At 41.1% G+C, this 20,390-nt stretch overlaps 1 protein-coding gene across 3 annotated transcripts; it reads left to right on the forward strand.

Moving 5' to 3' along the window:
• Positions 1 to 8,145: 8,145 nt before the first annotated feature.
• On the forward strand, positions 8,146 to 18,684 carry PTP4A2 (protein tyrosine phosphatase type IVA, member 2). 3 transcript variants are annotated; one of them, XM_009884530.1, is made up of 5 exons: positions 8,146 to 8,366; positions 9,955 to 10,047; positions 15,124 to 15,254; positions 17,301 to 17,375; positions 18,443 to 18,684. In XM_009884530.1, exons 1-5 carry the CDS (start codon positions 8,271 to 8,273, stop codon positions 18,549 to 18,551), a joined length of 504 nt encoding a protein of 167 aa, XP_009882832.1. In that variant the 5' UTR covers positions 8,146 to 8,270; the 3' UTR covers positions 18,552 to 18,684. The 3 variants fall into 3 exon arrangements, with proteins under 3 accessions (XP_009882832.1, XP_009882833.1, XP_009882834.1); XM_009884531.1 differs by lacking the exon at positions 17,301 to 17,375 and having other exon boundaries at positions 8,229 to 8,366; XM_009884532.1 differs by lacking the exon at positions 9,955 to 10,047 and having other exon boundaries at positions 8,229 to 8,366.
• Positions 18,685 to 20,390: the final 1,706 nt, after the last annotated feature.

A 20,390-nucleotide genomic window follows, 5' to 3' on the forward strand; every position in this document is an offset into this window, starting at 1 on the left:
GGGGGGTGTCTCCCTTCTGCCTGTGGGATTGGACTGGTATGAGGGACCCCCATGGCCGGTAAAGACCGGTTGAGGGTAGTAGCCCTTGCCTGCAGGTTTGGGCTGCTTTGTGGGGTGTCCCTTCTACCTGCAAGGCTGGTTTGGAGGGTCCTCCCCTCCCCTGTGGGATGGAGTTGACTTACAGTGCCCACCCCCGAGGTCTGCAGGACTGGTTTGTGTGCATCCCCCTGTGGAACCCCAAAGGGATGGTTTAGGGGAGGGAGTCTGCCTTGTACCTGGGCTTGGGGGGCTGTTCAGAGGGGGGGGGGACTGCCCGTAAGATTGCAACAGTGGGAGGATAAGGAGACTGTAAAGAATCTTCTCCAAGAAGACAGGAATCGGGAAGTGTTGCTGTTATGTACGGATGGGGGAAGAGTTTGAGAAAGGATGGGAGGGTTGTTTTGGGGGAAGGGGACCTGCCATCTGTTAGTCCTGGAGATGATCTGTAAAGGGTAAAGAATTTTTCTGGGATCTGGGCTGGAAAATGGAGGGGGAAAGCTGGGAGCAATGTGGGGGGGAGGGGGAATCTTTCTCAGGCTGGAGGGGGACATGTGGAGCTGGAAAGGAAGGGTGTCCAGGATGTGGTGGTTTTCCTGGGGTTTGAGTGGGGGCAGGGTTGTGAACGCCGAGGCTGGTTTGTGTAGATAGAGGGCTGCCCTGTGGGATTTGGAGCTGCCTGGGATGGAAGGGGGAGTTGGTGAAGTCTGGCCAGCGCAGTGGCTAAAGAAAGTACTGGTGTGGTGTTGCTGAGGGTGCTCGGAGTGACCTGCAGGAAGGCCCTGAGACGAAGTGGTGTGGAATGGCTGTGGTTTGCTGCTTAGGGCGTGCTTTGGTGGGTGAGGAGCCTTAGTTATTGAGAGCGGGAGAGGTCTGGGATTTGGGGCACAGGCAAGGTTGCAGGTTGGGAGGTGTTACAGTACAGGGATGACCGAAGAAGTGGCTTCCACTCAGTTGCGGTGATGGTTCCTTGTGGTTCCTTGGTGTGATTAGTCACGATCTGCTTTTTCTCTTGGGGCAGCTGTGTGCTTGTTGGTTTCAGTTTGAGGAGGAGGAAGGCAGAAAGTTGGCTTTTAAAGGCTACTGTATAAATGGAAACTCACTTCAAAACTCCCAAAATGAACCAGTCAGGTTCTGACTCAGAACTGCAGTTAGTATTTAAAGAAGAAAAAAAGATAAACCCACCACTAGCAGCAGCCAGAAAACTCTATCTCCTTATGACTCACCATGTAGAAATACTTGGATTTAATGAACTCAACTGTTGGAAAGAAAAGATGGTTGGAGTTAAGGTAGGAGTAAGGATCTGTGTATGTATGGATGCACAGGCAGGAATGTCAGGCTGCTTACGTGGGTCTAGTTGTGATGTTTTTACATACATCTCTAATAAACATAGGTGATTGACTTCAGGTTTACTTACCTGCAAATATCCATTATCTTCTTCCACACAGCAGTACTAAATGCTCTTCCTCTATCGGAGCTGAACTGTGATCGCAGCCGTTTTCCTCGCTTCTGCCACTGGACTTTGCCCTGTGGTGGAGTGCCAGTGTGTTGGTTAACTGTTGTGAGGCCTGGGAGGGAGAGCGCTGATGGGCGGCCCTGGGGAGAGCTGGGCGACGCATGGGTTGTGGAAAGGCACGATTCTGTCCTGGCTTTAAGGAAGACGATCCACAGCTGAAAACATAGCTCTTGAGATATTGTAGTGCGAGCAGATAATTTTTGTAAGTGGTGTAGGTTGTATATTTTGATATCTTTGGAGGAGAAAACATGTTGTCAGTAATGTACCGTTAGTGAACTAGCAGAGAGCAGCTCTGTGTTGTCTGTTGTATCTGGATTAGTTTGACAGCTATTTGCCTGTTAAAGAGTTGGAGATTTAAAACAGCTCTGTCTAAATATTGAAAAATAGACCTAATGGCTTGAGAATCTGGAGTAGAAGTTACTCTCTTTGATGCGTGTGAATTGCAGTGCTAGATTAGGCTGCCACATATTTAGGCCAATATCTGGCTGATGCATATCATAAGAGAGTATAAAATACCTTTATAGTGGCTGTTGACTTCTGTATCATCTCATGGCTCATTTTTTTAATTATGAAGGAGTAAAGGCGTCTTAAATCTCTTGATCCTTTTTACTGTTATAACACTTGAGATGCTGGGTTGCTGTCTCTATTCAGGTCACTGTTAGGTGTACCTTTTTGTTTCCCCATGTTTCCCTCTTTTCTGTACTAAAAAGTTAAATTCTTTTTGGTCTCTTACACTGAAAGTCTAGCTCTGCTCGAAATAATGGACTGTGGATTTTAACAATTGAGACTTTGTGGACGTGCAGTGAAATTTATCAGTAAGCTTCAGTTTCAGTTTTCAGACTGAATTTAACTGCCACAGGAGCGTGGAAAAGGAGCCAACTCTTCACTAAGTCATTTTTCCTGCAGAGGTACACAGCAAATTCAAATAAGTGAGATGACTAAGATGCAAGTAATTCAACTCTGTAACTTCATAGAATAATATCCCTCTTGCTGCGTGATTTGAAATTGCTTTTAAGTCCTGCTTGACTTGTTAATGGTTTTTAGGGTGGCAGGTTGGGGTTTTTTTTGATATTTCATCTTCAAGTGTGAGAATATTTAGTCTGAGTTGTCAGGGAAGCTGATGATCTAGCAGGACTGTGTTTTCAAAAACCAACAGTTGATACAGCTTAGGCGACTTCAGCATTCTGATTTTTAGGAATGAGTTGTTAGCGTCACATACTCATGAACTGTTGTCTAAAGTAACTTGATTTTACTTAAATGTAATTCTGTGACTTACACAGGAGAATAGCTTGAGTTTCATTTTGTTAGAGGGGCCTTTTGGTTTTGACTTCAAACACTCATAAGTAACTTTAAACTTTTTGGGCATGGTATGTAAATAACATTCAAATGTGTCCTCTGTAGGGATTTTAAAAACTAAATGGTGGGTGGGGAAGGCGTTCAAAAAATCCCGTGTCAGAACAGCATTTTAGCATTTTTAACTATGAAGCAGGTTCTGTTTCACAGGAAAGAAAAGACCTGAAGCATAAAGCACGCATGCCTATCAATTCTTTCTGAAAGAGCTAATGCAGTATCTGCTGTGCTTGCCAGGATGATGATCTCTGCATCGATGCCAGTGTTGGATACAGTGGTTTGACCTCACCCAAATTTAGGGATGGCAGCTAAACTTTTTCTGCATAGTACTCAATTTTGAGTTTTGCTGCAGGATTGTTCTCTTACTGAGTAGTCCTGCATGGTACATTTGACAATTCTTACTGTTTCCTGATGTGTCACTTTTAAGATGAGACTTCTTTAATCTGGACTTTTTTTTTTCTCTTGCTACGGCAGATCTCTATCTTCTGCTGTGGGTTTTACGGCCTAGGACGGATCGACTGGGTTAGTGTGAAAGGAAACGAATGAGTCACCCGCAGAACTTGTCAGCAGGCTGGGAGGGAGCTCCGCAGCGGGGGTGGATAGGGTGGAACAGTAAAATTTTTGACCTCACCCCTCTCTAGGCACGTGTCATTCTGAGCGAGCTTTCAGACAGCACTCAAGAATTTTTTCCAAGAATGTTAGTTCCAGAGTTTCTTTTCTCTATATACTGGGAGAGTATATTTTAGAAAAGATGGTTGCTTTGGTTCTTGTTAACATGTGTTTCCGCGGCTTTAAGGCTCAATTTGGAGGTCTTGGTGATTTCTTTCACTTGAAAAGCACCTTGTGTTTTAGAAGCAGCGGGATGTTTCGATAGTGTATGGATTGAATGTGGGTCACTTAGCGAGGCAATGCAGGGAAGAGAAATGTAACGTACGTAGTGTCAGGAGAAGCCTGTCTGGGCTGCAGCATCGTATCAGGATGGCAGTTTTTATGGGATCAAGTTGTGTACCGTCAGTGCGCTGAGGTGCTGATTCCACGTGTGTAGGTGCAAACCACAAGAATGACGTTTTATAGAAGAGGAAAAATTCAGCAGCTCGTGACCCGACTTCGTTAATATCAAATGTGGATTCCCACTTAGAGGAACAAATCTAGTTGAGGTGATTTCAAAATACTGGTCTTCAAAACACTGAATTATTCTTTTAATACTGAGTGACAAATTAGCGGGCTTTGCCGTGCATCCTGTGCGCTGGGTTATTTTGAAAGGTGATCCAAGTGACCTTTCCAAAGGTATCCATGTTTTGCAATCTCTGGAAGCTGCAGCTGTTGCAAGCTGTTTCCCTGTCTCAGTGTAGCTAAGGCAGCACTTTTACCGGTGTGCTTTGAAGGAGATGGTGGAACTATGAATTCGTTATGATGTTATTACTTGTTTTTCATTAGACCTGTCTCCCTGAACTTGTATAAGCTCAATATAGAAGACAGAGTGACTTGCCCTATTGAAGTGTCTCATTTAGGAGTTAATGCAATGATAGAGGAGCCAGCCACTGGAGATGAATATTGTAGGTGTGTTAGATTTTTACTTAAAGAAATCTTAAGTGAAGTTTCTGTCAAGTCAGGAATTAATTTAACTGTTCTCTCTTCATTAGTTAATCACCCTGATTTATTTGTGCTAGTTAATAGGTCTGCCCCTTGCTTACGTTTTGAGCATATTCTTGCACGTTCATAGTATTTTGAAAGACATTCTTCTCAAATTGGCCTCATTAGGCTTTATCAAGCTTTCTCGGCATGTATGGCTGTGTGAGAGGTGGGGAGCTCGCAGTGCTGTTAGTTATAACCTAAATTAGTCCTGTCTGTAGGCGCAGAGACTGTCACAGCTCACTAAACTTGGTTGTGTAGATAGGCATCTTGATTGATGATTATTCCCTGATAATTAAGTTAAACAACATCAGGAACTGACTCCCAGGCATATCTAGTTCTTTTCAGATGCATGAGTGGCTATTGTTGGCTGCTTTTCTGCTGCTGTCTCTGCTTTTTCTCCTCCTCTGGTTCCTGATGGAGCTGTTGCACCTCTTCTGCAGTGTTGATGTGTTGGGTACTTCTGCTCCCTTGCTAAGGCCGGCCACATAAAACATGTAGTAATTTTTTGGTTTCTCTCCATGTACTATCTCACTTTCTAAGTATAAAAAGTTGAAGGTTAATTGGCTGAAAAATGATTTCTTGTTTTATGTTGTGCTTAGACCTGGTTACTATTTATCGTCGTCAGTTTCATAGTGCTCAGTTCTCTTGGGATTTTGAAGTGCAAATTTGCTTGTTAATGCAGGGAGGAAGAAATTTTAAAGTATATACTTGGGAAGATCAGAAGTTGTAGATAATAGGGCTTTTCCTGTTTTTCATTTTCTTAATTGGAAGCTTGGTTTTTCTTTTTAAACTTCAGCTTAGCAGTTAGCAGTTGAAAAGTCATGGGAGGAAAGGATATGTGTGTCGGTAACCGAACTTTTAAAAATAGGATTGCGTGCTACATAAACTTCTTATCCTTCTGGAAATCATTTTTCAGACTTAAATACAGTGCTTTACCTTTTTAATCACTCCTTAGCTACTAGCTAATTAAATGCTTCAGTAATATTCCTTTGGGGAAGGTAAGATGGTGTCATTCCTGTTCTGCAGACGGGTTGAGCTGCTGAAAGTGGCTTGGCCAAGGTCAGACGACGAGCAGCTGCAGATCTGAGAGTAGGACTTGTGTTGGTGACTCTCCCTGCCATACTTAATTTACTGGAACATGTCATCTCTCTGTGTCTTTTCTTAATGACTTGGTAAATAGTCTTTACAAAAGACTTTTAACATAATTGGGTTGAAATTCCCTCTTTGATTTGCTTTAGGGAGGAGAAGTGTAACCATAACGACCTGATCTGATACAACTCGCAGTGCAAATAGCACTGGATGAGGCTCTTCCAACCAAATTATTGGTGCTGAAAAGAAAAATGTTTAAAGGATTTGTTTAAATATGACACAATAGCTCATGCCTTTGTGACAGTGTACTTTGTAATGCTCTCCAAGTTTTGATCTCCTATGCCAAGATCTGTTGACCACTGTTTTTATTTAAATGACCTTGTTAGGTCCTAAAAAGTTGGTTTTGAAACTCTTCCTGTAATGTAAGTCTGCAGGTCACTCTCCAGGACATGTTGGGTGATGGGAACGTGTGTTCAAATGTGGGAAAAACAGGCTGGTATTTGATGCAAGAAAGTGTTTTTTCAGGCAAGTTTTACAGGTGTTGGACACGTGGATGCTGAAACTTTAGCCATTCTGTTCCTGGTACATCACAGCTATAGCAGACTTATACATTTTAACAAATCCTTTGCTTTGAGATTCGGTAGTATATATGAGAGAGTTGTGACAAATGTGCGAGAATTGACAAGTGTAAGGACTTGAGTATGATGTGTTTAGATGGGACTCTTCCGTCTGGGGTGAGACTTAATCCTGTAGTCATTACACTGATAAAATATTCCAGGATTCATTTTTGAAATTTGTATTTCAGTCACTCAGAGTAAGAACTGCGTTAAGGTCAGGGGAGGTTATTGAAAACATCTTTGTTCTTGCCTCTGGCAACCTAATTAATGTATTTTTTTGGCATTGAAAGCTGTTCTTTAAGGAAATAATTGCTGTTCTTTGGGTGATTTTTGACTTCATGTCAGTGAAAAAGGTAATTCCATACTACTTGATTTGACTATTTTAAAGTGAGGATCTCATTAAAATGTTGAGTGTACCAGAAGTTTGGGGTGTGAACTTCCATGCATGTGTGTTTTTTCCGTAATTGTATTCACTTGAGTGTGCCACGTTGACCTTTCCGCTTGAGTTGCAGGCCTGTGACTTCTGGCTGCTAGTTTGGATTTTATTCAACTGATTTAAAACTCTTTCCTTAAAGAAGTGTCAGTTGTGACTCTTTGGCTTCATGCTTTTTAAACGCTGTGAAAAGCCATGTTGCTTATTTAGTGTTTCACTCTTAAATCAGTTGAGCTAGTTTAGGTTAGCTCCATTTCCATCCCCCTAAACTTCATGGTAGAATTACATTTTCCATCTTTTATTGTTGTTGCTAAAACATCTATATTTTGAATCCTGTGCGTTAGGAAGCTGCTGCTGTTTTAATGCCCTAGTCTGTAAACACAGATAGGACTGAGAATAACTAAAAGTTATTACTGCTAAATGGCCATTTGGTTGCTTTTGAAATGACTGATTTCTGGAGGATATCTCCTTACTACTCTAGGGAGTTTGGTGCTATAACAATGTTGGTGCAATTTATCTGCTAGCAAAAGCTCAAATGTATGACAGTTATCCTCTTATTTCTGCTTGTACTGCTTATTTTGTCGAGAAAATAAAGCCATACTGACAATATATTTTACATATTTGGGCTTAAGCCAAACAGGTATGACTGTACCAACAGACACTTTCAAGCGTGTACTTGGCTTTGTGCTATTTTCTCCTCTTCTAGAGCACCTGGTGAGGAGGGAGGGGGCCGCAGAGAGCACAGAAAGGTTTCCTTGTTCTCGGTTCTGGTGCCTGGCTGTCAGCGACAGTAGTTACGAGAAGTCCCGTGTCTCTGGGTTAGAATGTACTCGGTGCCGAAAGAATATTCGGGATTACAACTAACCAGACTCTAGTAAAGATTGATTTTTTTTTTTTGTTTGTTTTTTAAACATAGTCTTATCTAGTCTAATTTGAGTTTCTCTGGCAGGGCCGATACTTGGTGTTTCTGGAAGTAGAAGCAGCACATCCTCTTACATGGTATTTTTCTTCTCTTTAGGAGTTCCGTTGGAATATACGCCGCACATTTATGGCGATTCTGAGTGTGAGGGCAGACTTCTGCCAGGCCCAGCACAGCATCCTGGCTGACAAGTGAGCTGAGTGCAGGGGGTTCTACGTGCCATAATTACTTTGCCTTGAAGACTCCAGACACAGCGAACACACTCAAATATATGGGATATCTTCTGCACATTGGAAGCATATTCCTCTTATTGACTCTAGCAAAACTAAGCATCAAGAAAACAAAGTGGAGAGAAAATCTGCCCTTACTTTTTTGCCTCACCAGTGCCTAAATGTAGAACAGGCTGCCTAGTCTTGCATGTAGTCAGAATTTTTGGAGTCTGAAGGATACCACCCACAGTAATTGAGGCCGAAGTTGAATTCAAGTGGATTCTGAAACAAACCTGCTTTTCTAGAAGTGAATTCTTTAAGGAACAAACACGTCAAAGCAAGCTCTGATCAATCCCAGGCATTTTAGCGGTCTTTTTAATGTTTTCTGCTGTGAAACGTTTCCAAGGTTATTGATTTTTTTTTTTTTTTAAATTTTTTTGGCCCCTTACACATTTTGTTTGCCATTATGAACCGTCCAGCCCCCGTGGAAATTACTTATGAGAATATGCGTTTCCTGATCACTCACAACCCAACCAATGCAACCCTCAGCAAGTTCATAGAGGTAAGGCACTCAAAGTATCATCCTTCTTCCTGTATGTGCTCATGGTTTCTGTAGAAGTAATGAAAAGTCATTCTTCACACCTGTTGCTTAATGCTTTGCCTATATGTTTTATGTTGTGTGAAACTTAAGGCATTTTTATCTTTAATATACTGTTCACATTCTCTTGACAGTATGAGAAGAGAATCCACCGATTACTTTTTCCGAAGTCCTTCATTTCTCTAATTGTGGGAGGCTGGATGAGCTTCCATTCTAGAATACAAACACACACCCTTGCTGTCATTCTGGTTTCTGAAGGGCTGCACATTCTGTGATTTTTAGATGTTATTTTTCATTAAATAATTCAATGCTTGTAATATATTGACTTATTGCTCATCTTTTGGCTATTAAAGAAGTAGTTAACAGAATTGTAAGTGTTTTCTGAGCTGTCTTCTTCCTTAGAGTAGGATTAAGCATACTACTTAAACTGATGTTTTAATGTACAGGATGTGGTCTCGAACTGCCCTACCAATCCCAGAATTGTCAGAGATTTTGGGTGCCAGAAATTATCCATGAAAAATGACATCTGCCTGGGTTGAACTGTGGGAAGAGTCAATTACAATGAACAGACCGTTACTGACACAATAAGATCTTAAATACTGCAAAACTTAATACTCAGTTTTCTGAAAAAGTAACAGATTATATCATCAGAGAAATAGTAGTACAGTGTATTTCTGCATGTTAGCTTGCTCCAAACCTGCTATATCTTTGTGCCCTTATATCTTACATCTAGATGACTTTTATCTTGAACATGCAGGTCTCTTTCATTCCAAAGAGATCCTGTCATCTGATACTGATGTCTGGCTGGGGCTATTAACAGACTTCCATCATTTAGCAGTGTGCTCTTCACCATGAATGTGTTCAGATATTAGTGGTTAATCTTGTCTGAAAGGCACATTCTTTTGGTCTTTATAAATATTTTTTTTCCCCATTGTTGTGGATTGTCTTCCTTTTTCAGGAGTCTTGACTTTGGAATATATATTATTGCTAATTGTTAGGAGTTATCGTGATTTAGTCCAAACATGAGAGGAAATTCTGCTTACTGTATGAACCTTCAAAGTGAACTGGAACAGCTTTTGTTTGATCTTCTGATTATTTATCTAGCACAATGTGCTACTTATAGTGCATTACAAGGAAGCTAGAGTATGGTGGTGTGTGTGTTCTGTTCCTCCCTGCCTCAAAATGTCAACACTGGCTGAAGCAAACAGTTCCAGGCTTCTATTTAAAGAGAAGAAGAAGCTGCATAGAGCATATAAGGAGCTATTTTAATTTTCCTCTTATACGTGTAATTTTTTTCCACCTAGTGCTTCCCTAGAGAAGAATTCAGAGGTGTTTCACATTTATTCCTGTCACTTGTAACCCTTGTCCTGATGTAGGCCATAAACCCCCCTTTCTCTGTTGGCCCTTGCTCCTTCATTGTGTAGTCACCTTGGAGCTGTGCAATAGTTGCGGCACTGCTGAGACTGTAAAATGTTTAGTTTTGTAACTGATGAGAAAGTTCTTTAATTCTTCGCTCTGTTAGTGTGCTCACATGTTTTCCTTTTTCTTAAAGGAGCTGAAGAAGTATGGAGTGACAACCTTGGTGCGAGTTTGTGATGCCACTTATGATCAAGCTCCTATTGAAAAAGAAGGAATCCAGGTTCTAGTGAGTTGCCTTTAAAGCTGTCTAAAAATGAAAATCACTTGTCTAGAAGTGGTGGGGAAGGCCTTCATGCTTTGGGCAAGAACTTATAACTGTTTCAGATTGGCCAAAACCAATGTGATCACCTGCATCAGATAAAGCTGGTTTTGAGAAACTCCCTGTACTTTTGTGAAAGGTACTTGCTGATTCATTACTATTGCTGGAGCGCTTTAGTTGCACTAGAAATGTCAGTTCCTGGATTTCTGGACTTGTTGAGATATTTTGATTGCCTTTTAGTGACTAGTTCAATACTAATCCAATGTTGAGCTTTGTTGTTTCATACAAATCGGTTTGGTCCTTTTCTCTAGATACAGCACTTCTTGGCTTCGCTCATGGCCTTCTCGGGATGCAGATAAAACTCCCTTTTCTCGCTCTTTCAAAAAGTGCCACCTTTTGAGAGTATAGCTGACAAGTTGATCCAGGCTTCCATGGACTGACTGTAGCAGGATATTGATCGATAGCCTCCTCACTGCTTACCTCTAAATGGAGCCTGGCTGCTGGTGGCTTCCCTGGTCAGCAGGTGGAATTCCTTAACTGCTACTCAGAGTTGTGTTATGCAATGACTGTCTGACAATATCGTCTAGCATTGCTTGGTGTTTTAGGGGAGGTTTTTTTAATAGGTGTGTGCTCATACTAAGCTTGCAGGCAGTATTTTTCCAGGCAATACTTCTGAATTATTACAGTGTGTCAGATATAATCAGTTTATTTTACTGGAGTGAGTAATGCTCTGTTTTGAGGCCAGAAATTGCATCTTACCTTCTTGTTGCAGGTAGTCAGTCTTCTATTGCCTCTTGATTTTTATGGGCTCAGTCTGAGGAAAACTTCTGCAGTTTTCCATTAGGAGAAAAACTTGTATCCTGACATATCTGTGAAAACTCCACGTACAGGTCAGTCAGGTTTCTTGGCTGCTGGCCCTAGTAAGCATTTACTCCAGTTCCAGGCAGCCACGTGTGCCTCAGTGTTGTTGGAAAAATCAGTCACTATAAGGCTACCAGTGCTCCTAGGGCTGTGCTCTGGAATAGCATTTTTGTTCACTCTAGAGCTGTCTTGGACTTGAGCATCACAGTATTTTTGGGCACGCTCCTGTGAAACCTCTAGCTGCGATACTCCGAAGGTTGCCAGAGACTGGAAGGATTAAACTTCTGGTGTGGAAGCCCTCAGAGCTCTGATTTAAGCTGGGGCTTAGAGTATTTCTGTGTTCCCGTGTCAGAGCACAGATCCGAGTTCTTCCTAGAAGACTTAGGACAGTTTTGCAGGTGTCCACCTCTGCCAGGGTGGCTGCCCTGTGAGGCCAGCTGACCTTGGCTCCCGCAGCTGTGAGCGAAATCCACCTTCTCTCCAGTCCATGGCCTCCAGGGCAACTGCAGGAGTTGGGGAGTGCTCTGCGCTCTGGAGCCTGCGCTTCCGAAATGGTTTGGGGATTTTGGTTCTCGAGTAACTTTCAAAACTTGGTGTTGGCTAGGTTTGAACTGAAAGCAGTTTTTTGAGGAAGCTTTTCTAAAAACTGGAAATAGTGTTTCCGCCAGCTCTGCTAAGCACTGTTCTGTTGGAGAGCCTTTCGCTTTGAGTAACATATGTGAGAGTCTTGTGTCTGGACACATTTGCTGCAGCTAACAAGCTTCTCCGCGTTTCGTATGTACCAGTTCTTCTCAGTACTCCGCTGCTGCGGAAGGAGAGAGCATAAATCCGCCAGGCATCTGTTAAGGGTAACAGAAAGCAGGAGGTGACAGGGAAGGTTTGCTGCTAATGTCATTAGTGATCCTGATGATCCCAGTCATGAGGTTATCTTAGTAATTTACTGTATTGCAATAGTGTTTTGCTATTTGAGATAAGCTTAACTAGTCACCGACATGACCACCTCCTGTATAGCTTTTCCTTCCTATGAATGCGTGCTTTTTGAAAGCAGAGTCCTGTTGCTGTTCAGAAATGGTATTGAATTACCATCTGGCTGAGAAAATAACACATCACTATTTAAAGCTAATATTTGCTTGCAAAAATAACATTAAGATTAAAAACACAGCCTGAGAGAGATTAGTGTCTATTTTAAAACTGTTGAGGTCAAAAGCATAGTGAAACCCCTGAAAATGAGAGCATTTTAGCAAAGCCTGCTCTCATGCCGGGATACAGGATCATGTACTGGCAAGATGGGTAGAATGTGGCAGCTAGAGAGTAGCTTTGGCAGATGGCATAGTGAGAAAGTAGAGAATTAGATGTTCCATGTTTGAAGTAGTACTATTGCATGCGCATGTTTATCAACAGAGATTAAATCCAGGAGACAGGAGGCGGGGATGGATTTAGTTTCTGTGGGCTTATGTGGTTCTTACAGTTATGTTCATGTGTAAGGTCTTGTGACATAGAAATGCTACATCGGAGAAAAACTGGCAGTTTTTTTTCTGGAATTATTTGTGCACTGGCTGGCAACCAAGGAGTTTTGTTCATCTTCAGGATCTAAGACACGTTTCATTGTTCCACTTCAATCAGTCCTTCATTTACTGTTCATGCCTGGATCAAACTTTCTTGACACTCTGTGCCCAGCAGAATGGCCTGAATGCTAGCGGGCAGCCGGGAGTGCCCGTGTTAGAGCTGTGACTTCTTTGCCATCGATACGGCACCGCTGTGGACTCTGGTATTGAAGGTGGGAAAGTTCCCCGCTGGTGGCTGTGGTCACATCCTATGCAGATGCAGGCAGTTCTGTGGGCGTTTTGCTGCTGTAACTTCAGTGCAAGTTGCACACCGGTTTTGAAGAAAGGGTCCTTTGTCATTTTAAAGTCCTGTTACTGCTTCTTGGTCATCTCAGTTCTGCATTGCCAGTCCTGCAGTCATTGCTGACTGACAAACCCAGAGCTGTTCTGCTGAGCAAGGCTGCTCCAGATAAAGGGTAAATAAGAATAACCCTTTCTTGTCTATAATCCTTCCCAGCTACTGCAGGGTGGCACAAAAGAGCTATATTTTCTGTTTGTGCAATCTCAGTGCATCATCCTGGTTATTAATGACTGTTTTGGTCGTGGAGCTTAGCAATTTGTTTTCTATCCTGTCCGACAGGGATTCGGAGGTGATGCTGGCAGAACTCATAATCAGGAAAAAAAACCTGCAAAACTTTGCAGCAATTACTTTTCTAGTCCCAGAATTATTCTTGTTCCTCGTTCTGGGCAGTGTCACATGCAGCAGTATTTTATCAGTGCTACTTTAATGTCGGTGGTGTGCCATTCCCGGGAAGGTGATGATCTGTGGGGAAATGACAATTGTGATTAATTCAGGCCAGCACAGGAGTTGTGTGGACGTGATGGTTAACATGTAAGCTAAAGCAATGGAGTGAGCTCCTGCATTTGGTCTGAAGGAAAGGATTTAATTTTACCTAAAACTAGGGCACAGAACTGACATGTAAATCCTGTTCTTTGCAAGGCAGTTTCAAAAGAAAACATCTTGCGATGGGTAAAGCCTCTTGTCTTGGCAGCTCATCTCTTTCTGGGACAGTGGATGACACTAGGCCTAAAATAATACAGCTAGCAGTGTGTGATTGAGTGGAAAATCTCATAAAAGCCTTTTATTAGAAAGAGCAAGTTTTACTTTATGATCTTGCTTTTATAGCCTTTTATTTTGCTGTGTTGTCCCAGATATTTTTAATTTCCCGTTTGCTTTAATAAAGGAGTTCTCTGCACTCGTCAGATTTTGTGTATCTTTCTGAATTAATTGCATATAAAGTTATTTCAGTAACTTAAAGCTTTTTGGTTCTGTAGGTCCGAGACACATATTTCCACCTTGCAGCTTTTGTAAGTGCTAACACATTTATAAGGTGCTCTTGGGCTGAGGGCTGTGCTAAGCTGTACTTGCTATTCAGGAAGTGTTAGGGTAGCAATAAGTGCATTTCAAAATGAAAAGTCTGGTGGTTTTTTGCCTTTGGTTGTACTTGTTCGGAGTTTCTGCGTGCTTCTTTCAAGCTTCAGAGAGTATTACTTTGTATTAACCTGTTCTCAAGATAGTACGTGAAAGACTTGTTTCTAGCCAATGAGGGAAGAAGAGGCCTCTTTTCAAAGCAATTTCCCTACCATTTGGAGAGGTTGTTGAATAATATGAAACTCTGGCTATGAGTCTCTCTTGTAAAATGCATTGCAGTCATCTAATGAAAAGTGCTAAATAACTACTAAGTCTTAGTTTTTCCCTTGCATCTAGGAGTGCTCTTTCTACAGCACACCCTGTGTCTGAGAAGATTATAAAGCATGTGATGTTGTGCTTGGTCCTGAAATGCAGGACGTGTAGTACTCCGTTTAGCAAGAGTTCCAGGAGAGAGCTGTGACCTCAGGAAAATGGGAAGCTTCTGACATGTAATTTTGATTAACGGCCATGTTGTTGATATTAAATGTGGCCTAAATAGTTTAAATGTTGGCTACCCCTTTAATAGGCAGAAATGTAATTGTAAATGCTGCTTAGTTGTTGACTTCGCCTTTGTCTAAGCGCTCTTCTTTTTCACTTGTGAATGTGTTTTTTTGACTTGAAAATACTGAGGTAATTTTAACTGTCTTGCATATTGGATTCGTGGCAGCTGGACAAACTGATCCATTTGAGTTGTTAGGTAGTACTTTCTCCTCTGCTGGTCCCCTTGGATTGTTGTGAAGCAGCTTCTCCTCTGTTCAGAGGCTGCAGTACAAATGGAATTTTAAAAGGCTGACACAACCACAGGCAAAAGTCTACAGAGTTCTCATCTTTCAAATGTTTATTTGAAATGTCTATTGATTTTTACATGTTTTTAATGAAATGATATTTCAAGGGCAGCTATTTTTCTAAAAATTCTATACTACAAAGGAGTTAGTGTAGAGTTTTATTGAAATTTTATTGAAAAGTGCAATTAAATGATTGTTAAACATTTAGTGTTGCGCTATGATATCGACTCATGGACTTCTGTGCAACCAGAACAATACTCACAGCACTGTTCATGTAATACTCACTTCTTGCTGAACGGAATAGTTTGCTTCTCCCAGTAACGGTTACCTTCTTGGTGATTATGGATTGAAATCCTTTTTAATATCGTTTTTTCCTTCAAAGGACTGGCCGTTTGATGATGGAGCACCTCCCCCGAATCAGATAGTTGACGACTGGCTAAACCTGTTGAAAACCAAATTTCGTGAAGAGCCTGGATGCTGTGTCGCTGTTCACTGTGTTGCAGGGTTGGGAAGGTTCGTATGCCGCTGGCTTGTTTTTGTACTGGACTTAAAGTTAGTTTGTTTGGGAGATAAGTCACGGAAGGTGTTAAGTAAATGCCAATTTCTCTATTTTCTCCCAAGTAACACTTTAAAGCAGCATCAAGTTTGTGTCATTAAAGCAAGAGAGACTTACTGCTGCTAAAAACCTTCAGTAATTTCATAACTCTGATCAAGGATGAGAGGAAAAGCTTGGAGAGGTTATTCAGAACACTTCTGTCAATCATGAACAACACAAGCAGTTAGAGATGCTATTAATTTGAAAGTTTATGTCTGCGAAAACAAAATCTCTTGTGCTTCTTGACAAATACAATATACATGTATAGTACGATTTCTAAAGCTGTACAGTTGGTTTTTTTCATTTCCTCTTGTTTTTAAGTAGTACAATATTAAGCATGTGGGAATAAAAGAAAAAGCATTTAGAAAAACTAGTTCAATTACGTTCTTACTCTCAAGTGGCTTCATTTCAGTGGTAAGAAGAGTTAGGCTTGTATTTCTTGCTCACGTGCAGACCGATGATTTCTCTTCTCAGCACTCAAAAGATAACTTCCTTCTTTGGGAAGAACTGCCTTTCAATTGAAATAAAATAATAAAAAAAGAAAGACTGATTTGGGAAAGCGAAATGCTCCATTCATATTCCCAACTGTAATTTCTGAATGTTATATTTATCCTATGGGCTAGAAGGAGATGGAGCTTAAGTGTTAGTATTCTTACAACAACCATGGGACTGTCAATATTTAAGGATATGAATGAGTGGACAAGAAAGGTGGATTAAAGAAGTCAAGTAAGCACAGAGATGGAGTGCATCAAGCTCTTAAATTTCCACCTCTAGAGAAGAAGAGATGGGGGAAATGAAGAGGTAGAGGGAGAAATGGCCAATATTTAAAGGCACAAGAGCCAAAACCCCAAGGCAATTCACGTTTGTTTATCCATTTCTGCTCTATTTTTATCTGAGGAACACCTTTAGGAAGGTGGCCACGTGTAACTCAAGTGATTTTCAACTCTCCTGATTCTTGCATAATACCAGGCCAAAGGGTACCAGAAGCTTCCCACCTTGTGTGTGTCACATAAACTTGTGTCTGTTCCTTACAGAATGACCTTTTTGCTGTTGTTCTCGGACTATTTCTGGCAGAGGGAAAAACAAGAGCTTTACAGATTTTGCTTTAATCTGGAAAACTGTCTACCTGTAGCAGGGAATTGAACTTCAACTCCAGTAAAGACAGGCAGCTTTTTCTTTTTTTTTGGTTAAAGTGGCTTTTGAAGTTTCAAAATATTTCCTTTGGAAAGTGAATAGTTGTGTTTATGCAAGTGCAGCATGGCCCTGAGAGTTGTTTCTCTTGAGCTATGTTTTTGTTTAGCCAGGAGTGCAAGTTGTCCAACTGTTAGCACCTGTTTAATCCTTCAGTACTCAGAGGTGCCTTTTGGAACTGTGTGTGTTCAGTGGGGTGAACATCAGTCCAGGAGGAAGTCAGTGTGTACTGGGATTTCTGCTTGTTTGAAAAGCCAGCTCTTTACACTTAACCGATTTACGAAATGTGGACTCCAAAGTAGAAAATTTTACTCTCTGGTCCCTGGAACTCCCAGTTCCATGTACAGCATGTAATTAAAAAAAAAAAAAAAAATCTATACAAGTCATCTGTTCAATGCTTTATAGATCTGCCTCACGAACAGCTAAATCTACAGTGTCATAAGGAGCAAAATGCACGCAAGAGGTGTTACACACTTGTTTGAGCAAAGTAGAAAATTAGGTTATAGTGAAATGAGAAAGCGTAAAAATCTAGAATTATTGTTTCATGCCCCAAACGCTAAGGAGTTATTGATTTTTATTTTTTTGTGTATGTGCTGGAAGCAGAGCTGCCTGCTAAAAGAAATTTTACATTAGGTACTCAGCAGGCGAATGCCTTTCTGTAGATAAAAAGAGAAAATACTTCAGCTATCTGTTTATAGATTAATTTGATGTATTTTGAGGGGTTCAAAACATTGTTTATCTAGATCTTCCTTAAATATTGATTTCTTCCTTAGGGCTCCTGTACTGGTTGCACTTGCTCTCATTGAATGTGGAATGAAGTACGAAGATGCAGTTCAGTTTATAAGGCAGTAAGTTAAACTTCCCCATTCTCAAGAAATCTCTCAGTTTACGTTGTATCTGAATGTCGTGCATCTTCAGCAGAGTTTGTTAGATTTTTGATTTGTTTTCTAGTAGCTATATCCTGACAATAACGGGTGTGACTTTGACATTAATGCTGAGGCTTTAAATCTGGACTTCTATATTAAGCCATTGACCTAATACTCAAAAGATTTTGAACTTGGGAGGAAAAAATGTCTAGGCTGTAAAAACTATGGATTAATTGAACACGGACAAATTACTCCTAATTAAACAAGAAATAAAATTCTAGTGAGGTTGGGCCCCCAAGCAGAATTTCTGCAGCAAGTAGGTGAGCACCAGCAGTCCCACAGGTGTTGTGGGTGAATGCGTTATCCACCCAGGAAATGTCAGCAACCACCCTGTCTGGAAAAATAACAAAACTGGTGAAGGATGAGACTGCAGAGCTCTGTTGGTTTAGTGATAACATCAGATCTTGAAATGAAGCCCAGCAGGTAAGATTATGTTGAATGAGCTTTGCCAAAAAAGCAATTCATCCTTTTATGGATTCCCAGGGTCTTCAGTTGTCTTTGTAAACTGTATTGCTGTCAACAGATTTTTCTGAAATTTTCTTTTCTTAAATTGCTTTTTTCTCTTCTCGGGTATGGTACCTTTTATACCAAGAAGCTCTTTTCTGAGAACCTCTTACTATATTAGCTGAGTAAGACCATGACATTCAGATACAAATATATAAGTAGCACATGCATCTGCAAGGAAAGGGTGACCTTGAAGTTGTTCGGTGACTACTGCTGGTGATGAAAATAAACTCTCCCTATCCAAGAAAACATGCTGAAATTTGCCAACTGGATTTTGATTTTAATATTGGCGTGCAGGTGAGGAACTGCATGTGCTAGTCTGGTTTATCCTTCTTCAAAGTGTCAATGGATACAGAACCAAGCCAAAATGCTGTTTTGAAGATAGAGAAAAGCTTTGAAACGAGAACTAAGCTGCCTTAGAATGTATATGGTGATTGAAGCAGTACTTTTTCCGTTGATACTAGCCTTCATTCTCTTTGTTTTAGGAAAAGGAGGGGAGCTTTCAATTCCAAACAGCTGCTTTACCTTGAGAAATACCGACCTAAGATGCGATTACGCTTCAAAGATGCCAACGGTCACTGCTGTGTTCAATAAAAAAAAAAATCTCATACGAAGGCAGAAGTTAGCATGGCTGTTTTCTGGACTCTTGGCACCTGGAAATGTGAATCTGGAATCAAACTACGTCATCAAATTAGTGGTGGAGTCAGTGCTCCTCAACCTCTGTCCTAATGGTGGTGATGATTGAAAAAAATAAAAATAAAAAAAATAATTAAGAGAAACATTTCAGTGAAGGATTGTTTTCTCCTTAAGCTGCAGTTTGAACATCTGCAAGGAGAAAATCAGTTTCTGAACCTTCTGTATTTTTAACTTTTTAAGAAAAGAAATAAAGTAAATTTTATGTCTAAGGAAAACCAGCAGAGCATTGGCTTGTGCAGAAACTATTTTCTTGATTTGAGGAAAGTACCCCACAGTTAGGGCCTAACTCTTTTAAATGGAGTTGCCTTTTTTTTTAACCTTGCTGGGACCTGGCAGGCAAACGTGAGGAGGAGCCTTTGTTGCTGTATGGGAACAGTCTGATGGCCTTAAGCCCACCCTGGGCATATTCTAGATATTCGGTGATGTCTGTGTTGTATGTCCACACGGTGTTCAGACTCTGCAGGTGTGAAAAAACTTCCTGGTGGGCTTGAACAGAAGACTTGCTGTCTTAATATCTTTGGTGAATCTGCTAAAGGCCTTTTTGGATTGGTGGGAGACAGTGCTTTTAACTGTGTGAGTGTGTGTGTATGCATGGGTGTGTGATCTTGTGGGTGTGTATGTCGCAGTCTTTATTTTTCCAAAGAATTTGGCTGAAACATTAATTGTCTTTCTGTTGCTAGATAGAAAATCTATCCCAGCAGAAGACTGATGTTCAAAAGTGTCCTAGGTGAGCAAAGGGCAATTCAGACAAGGACTCGAAATTAATTTATCTCTCATAAGGAAGAAAAAAAGGCTTTTTGCTGCTGTCCAGATTCTCTGCCTTGCTGAACACAGTAAATCAGGATTTGGGGGGTGAGTCTCGTTTGTATCATATATGAGGTAAAGATGGTATGCACGCAGAAATGCGGTCCATGAATAAAAGCCTAGCATGGGTCTTTTTCCAGACTAGCCCTCATGTACAGTTCAGTTTAACCACTGATTGCCTTGTTATTTTTTTATTAGGCTCTTTTGGGGGGAGAATCTCTAGCTGCACGCCAACATGCCTACCATGTATTCACCATTGGCAGACCATAAATATGCTGATTTTTGCAGTGTGGACTGGCACCACGTTCTCTTTGTAGGGCCACTGGTGTTGTCAGTGAATTAATCAAGACAAGTCATTTGACAGCCTCTAATAAGCAGTTTCAGCCAGGCTACTTCTACCAAACACACATTAACTTAGTGCCCTGCCCTAGTAGTGACCTCATATGCTTTCAACTTGACATTATGTCTGTAATATTCAGCCACTGAAGGCTTTGAATACAGGTTTAGGGTCATATTCTCCTGTGATCTTTCGCCATGGAGCACCAAAGGCTTTTGTTGGTCTGTGCCTGTAGCAGGTGTAGACTGGTACCCATCTTTTACTGATACCTCAGCTCCTGGCGATGTGAACTGCCTTCCCAGGATTTCTTCCTATTCTGGACTTCTGTTTTCAGTCTGCAGCTTAACTGCGCAAATAATAAGTAATGGACTTCTAGAATTCCATTCCTGGAAGGGATTTATAAATTTCAGCAACAAGTAGTGGTACTTGTCAAGCCCCTCACTTTACAGCTGCGCTACCGGACCTGTTTGAGGTCCATGGCTAGGAAACACTGCACTCCACGAAACTCCGTCTGTACCCTGACTCAAGCTGTATTGCTGTACTGAGTTCCTTCCTCCGTTTAAGATGTGTAACGTTTCTGATTTCTTTAATAGATA

The sequence above is a fragment of the Charadrius vociferus genome, unplaced genomic scaffold (genome assembly GCF_000708025.1).
Source record: "Charadrius vociferus isolate BGI_N301 unplaced genomic scaffold, ASM70802v2 scaffold1485, whole genome shotgun sequence".
Lineage (NCBI taxonomy): Eukaryota > Metazoa > Chordata > Aves > Charadriiformes > Charadriidae > Charadrius > Charadrius vociferus.

Bases quoted from the DNA above. Each gene is read 5' to 3' on its own strand.
- PTP4A2 (XM_009884530.1), top strand. From the start codon at position 8,271: ATGAACCGTCCAGCCCCCGTGGAAATTACTTATGAGAATATGCGTTTC. The intron at 8,367-9,954 runs GTAAGGCACTCA...TTTTTCTTAAAG, and splicing joins CCCTCAGCAAGTTCATAGAG to GAGCTGAAGAAGTATGGAGT. The intron at 10,048-15,123 runs GTGAGTTGCCTT...TTTCCTTCAAAG, and splicing joins AAGAAGGAATCCAGGTTCTA to GACTGGCCGTTTGATGATGG.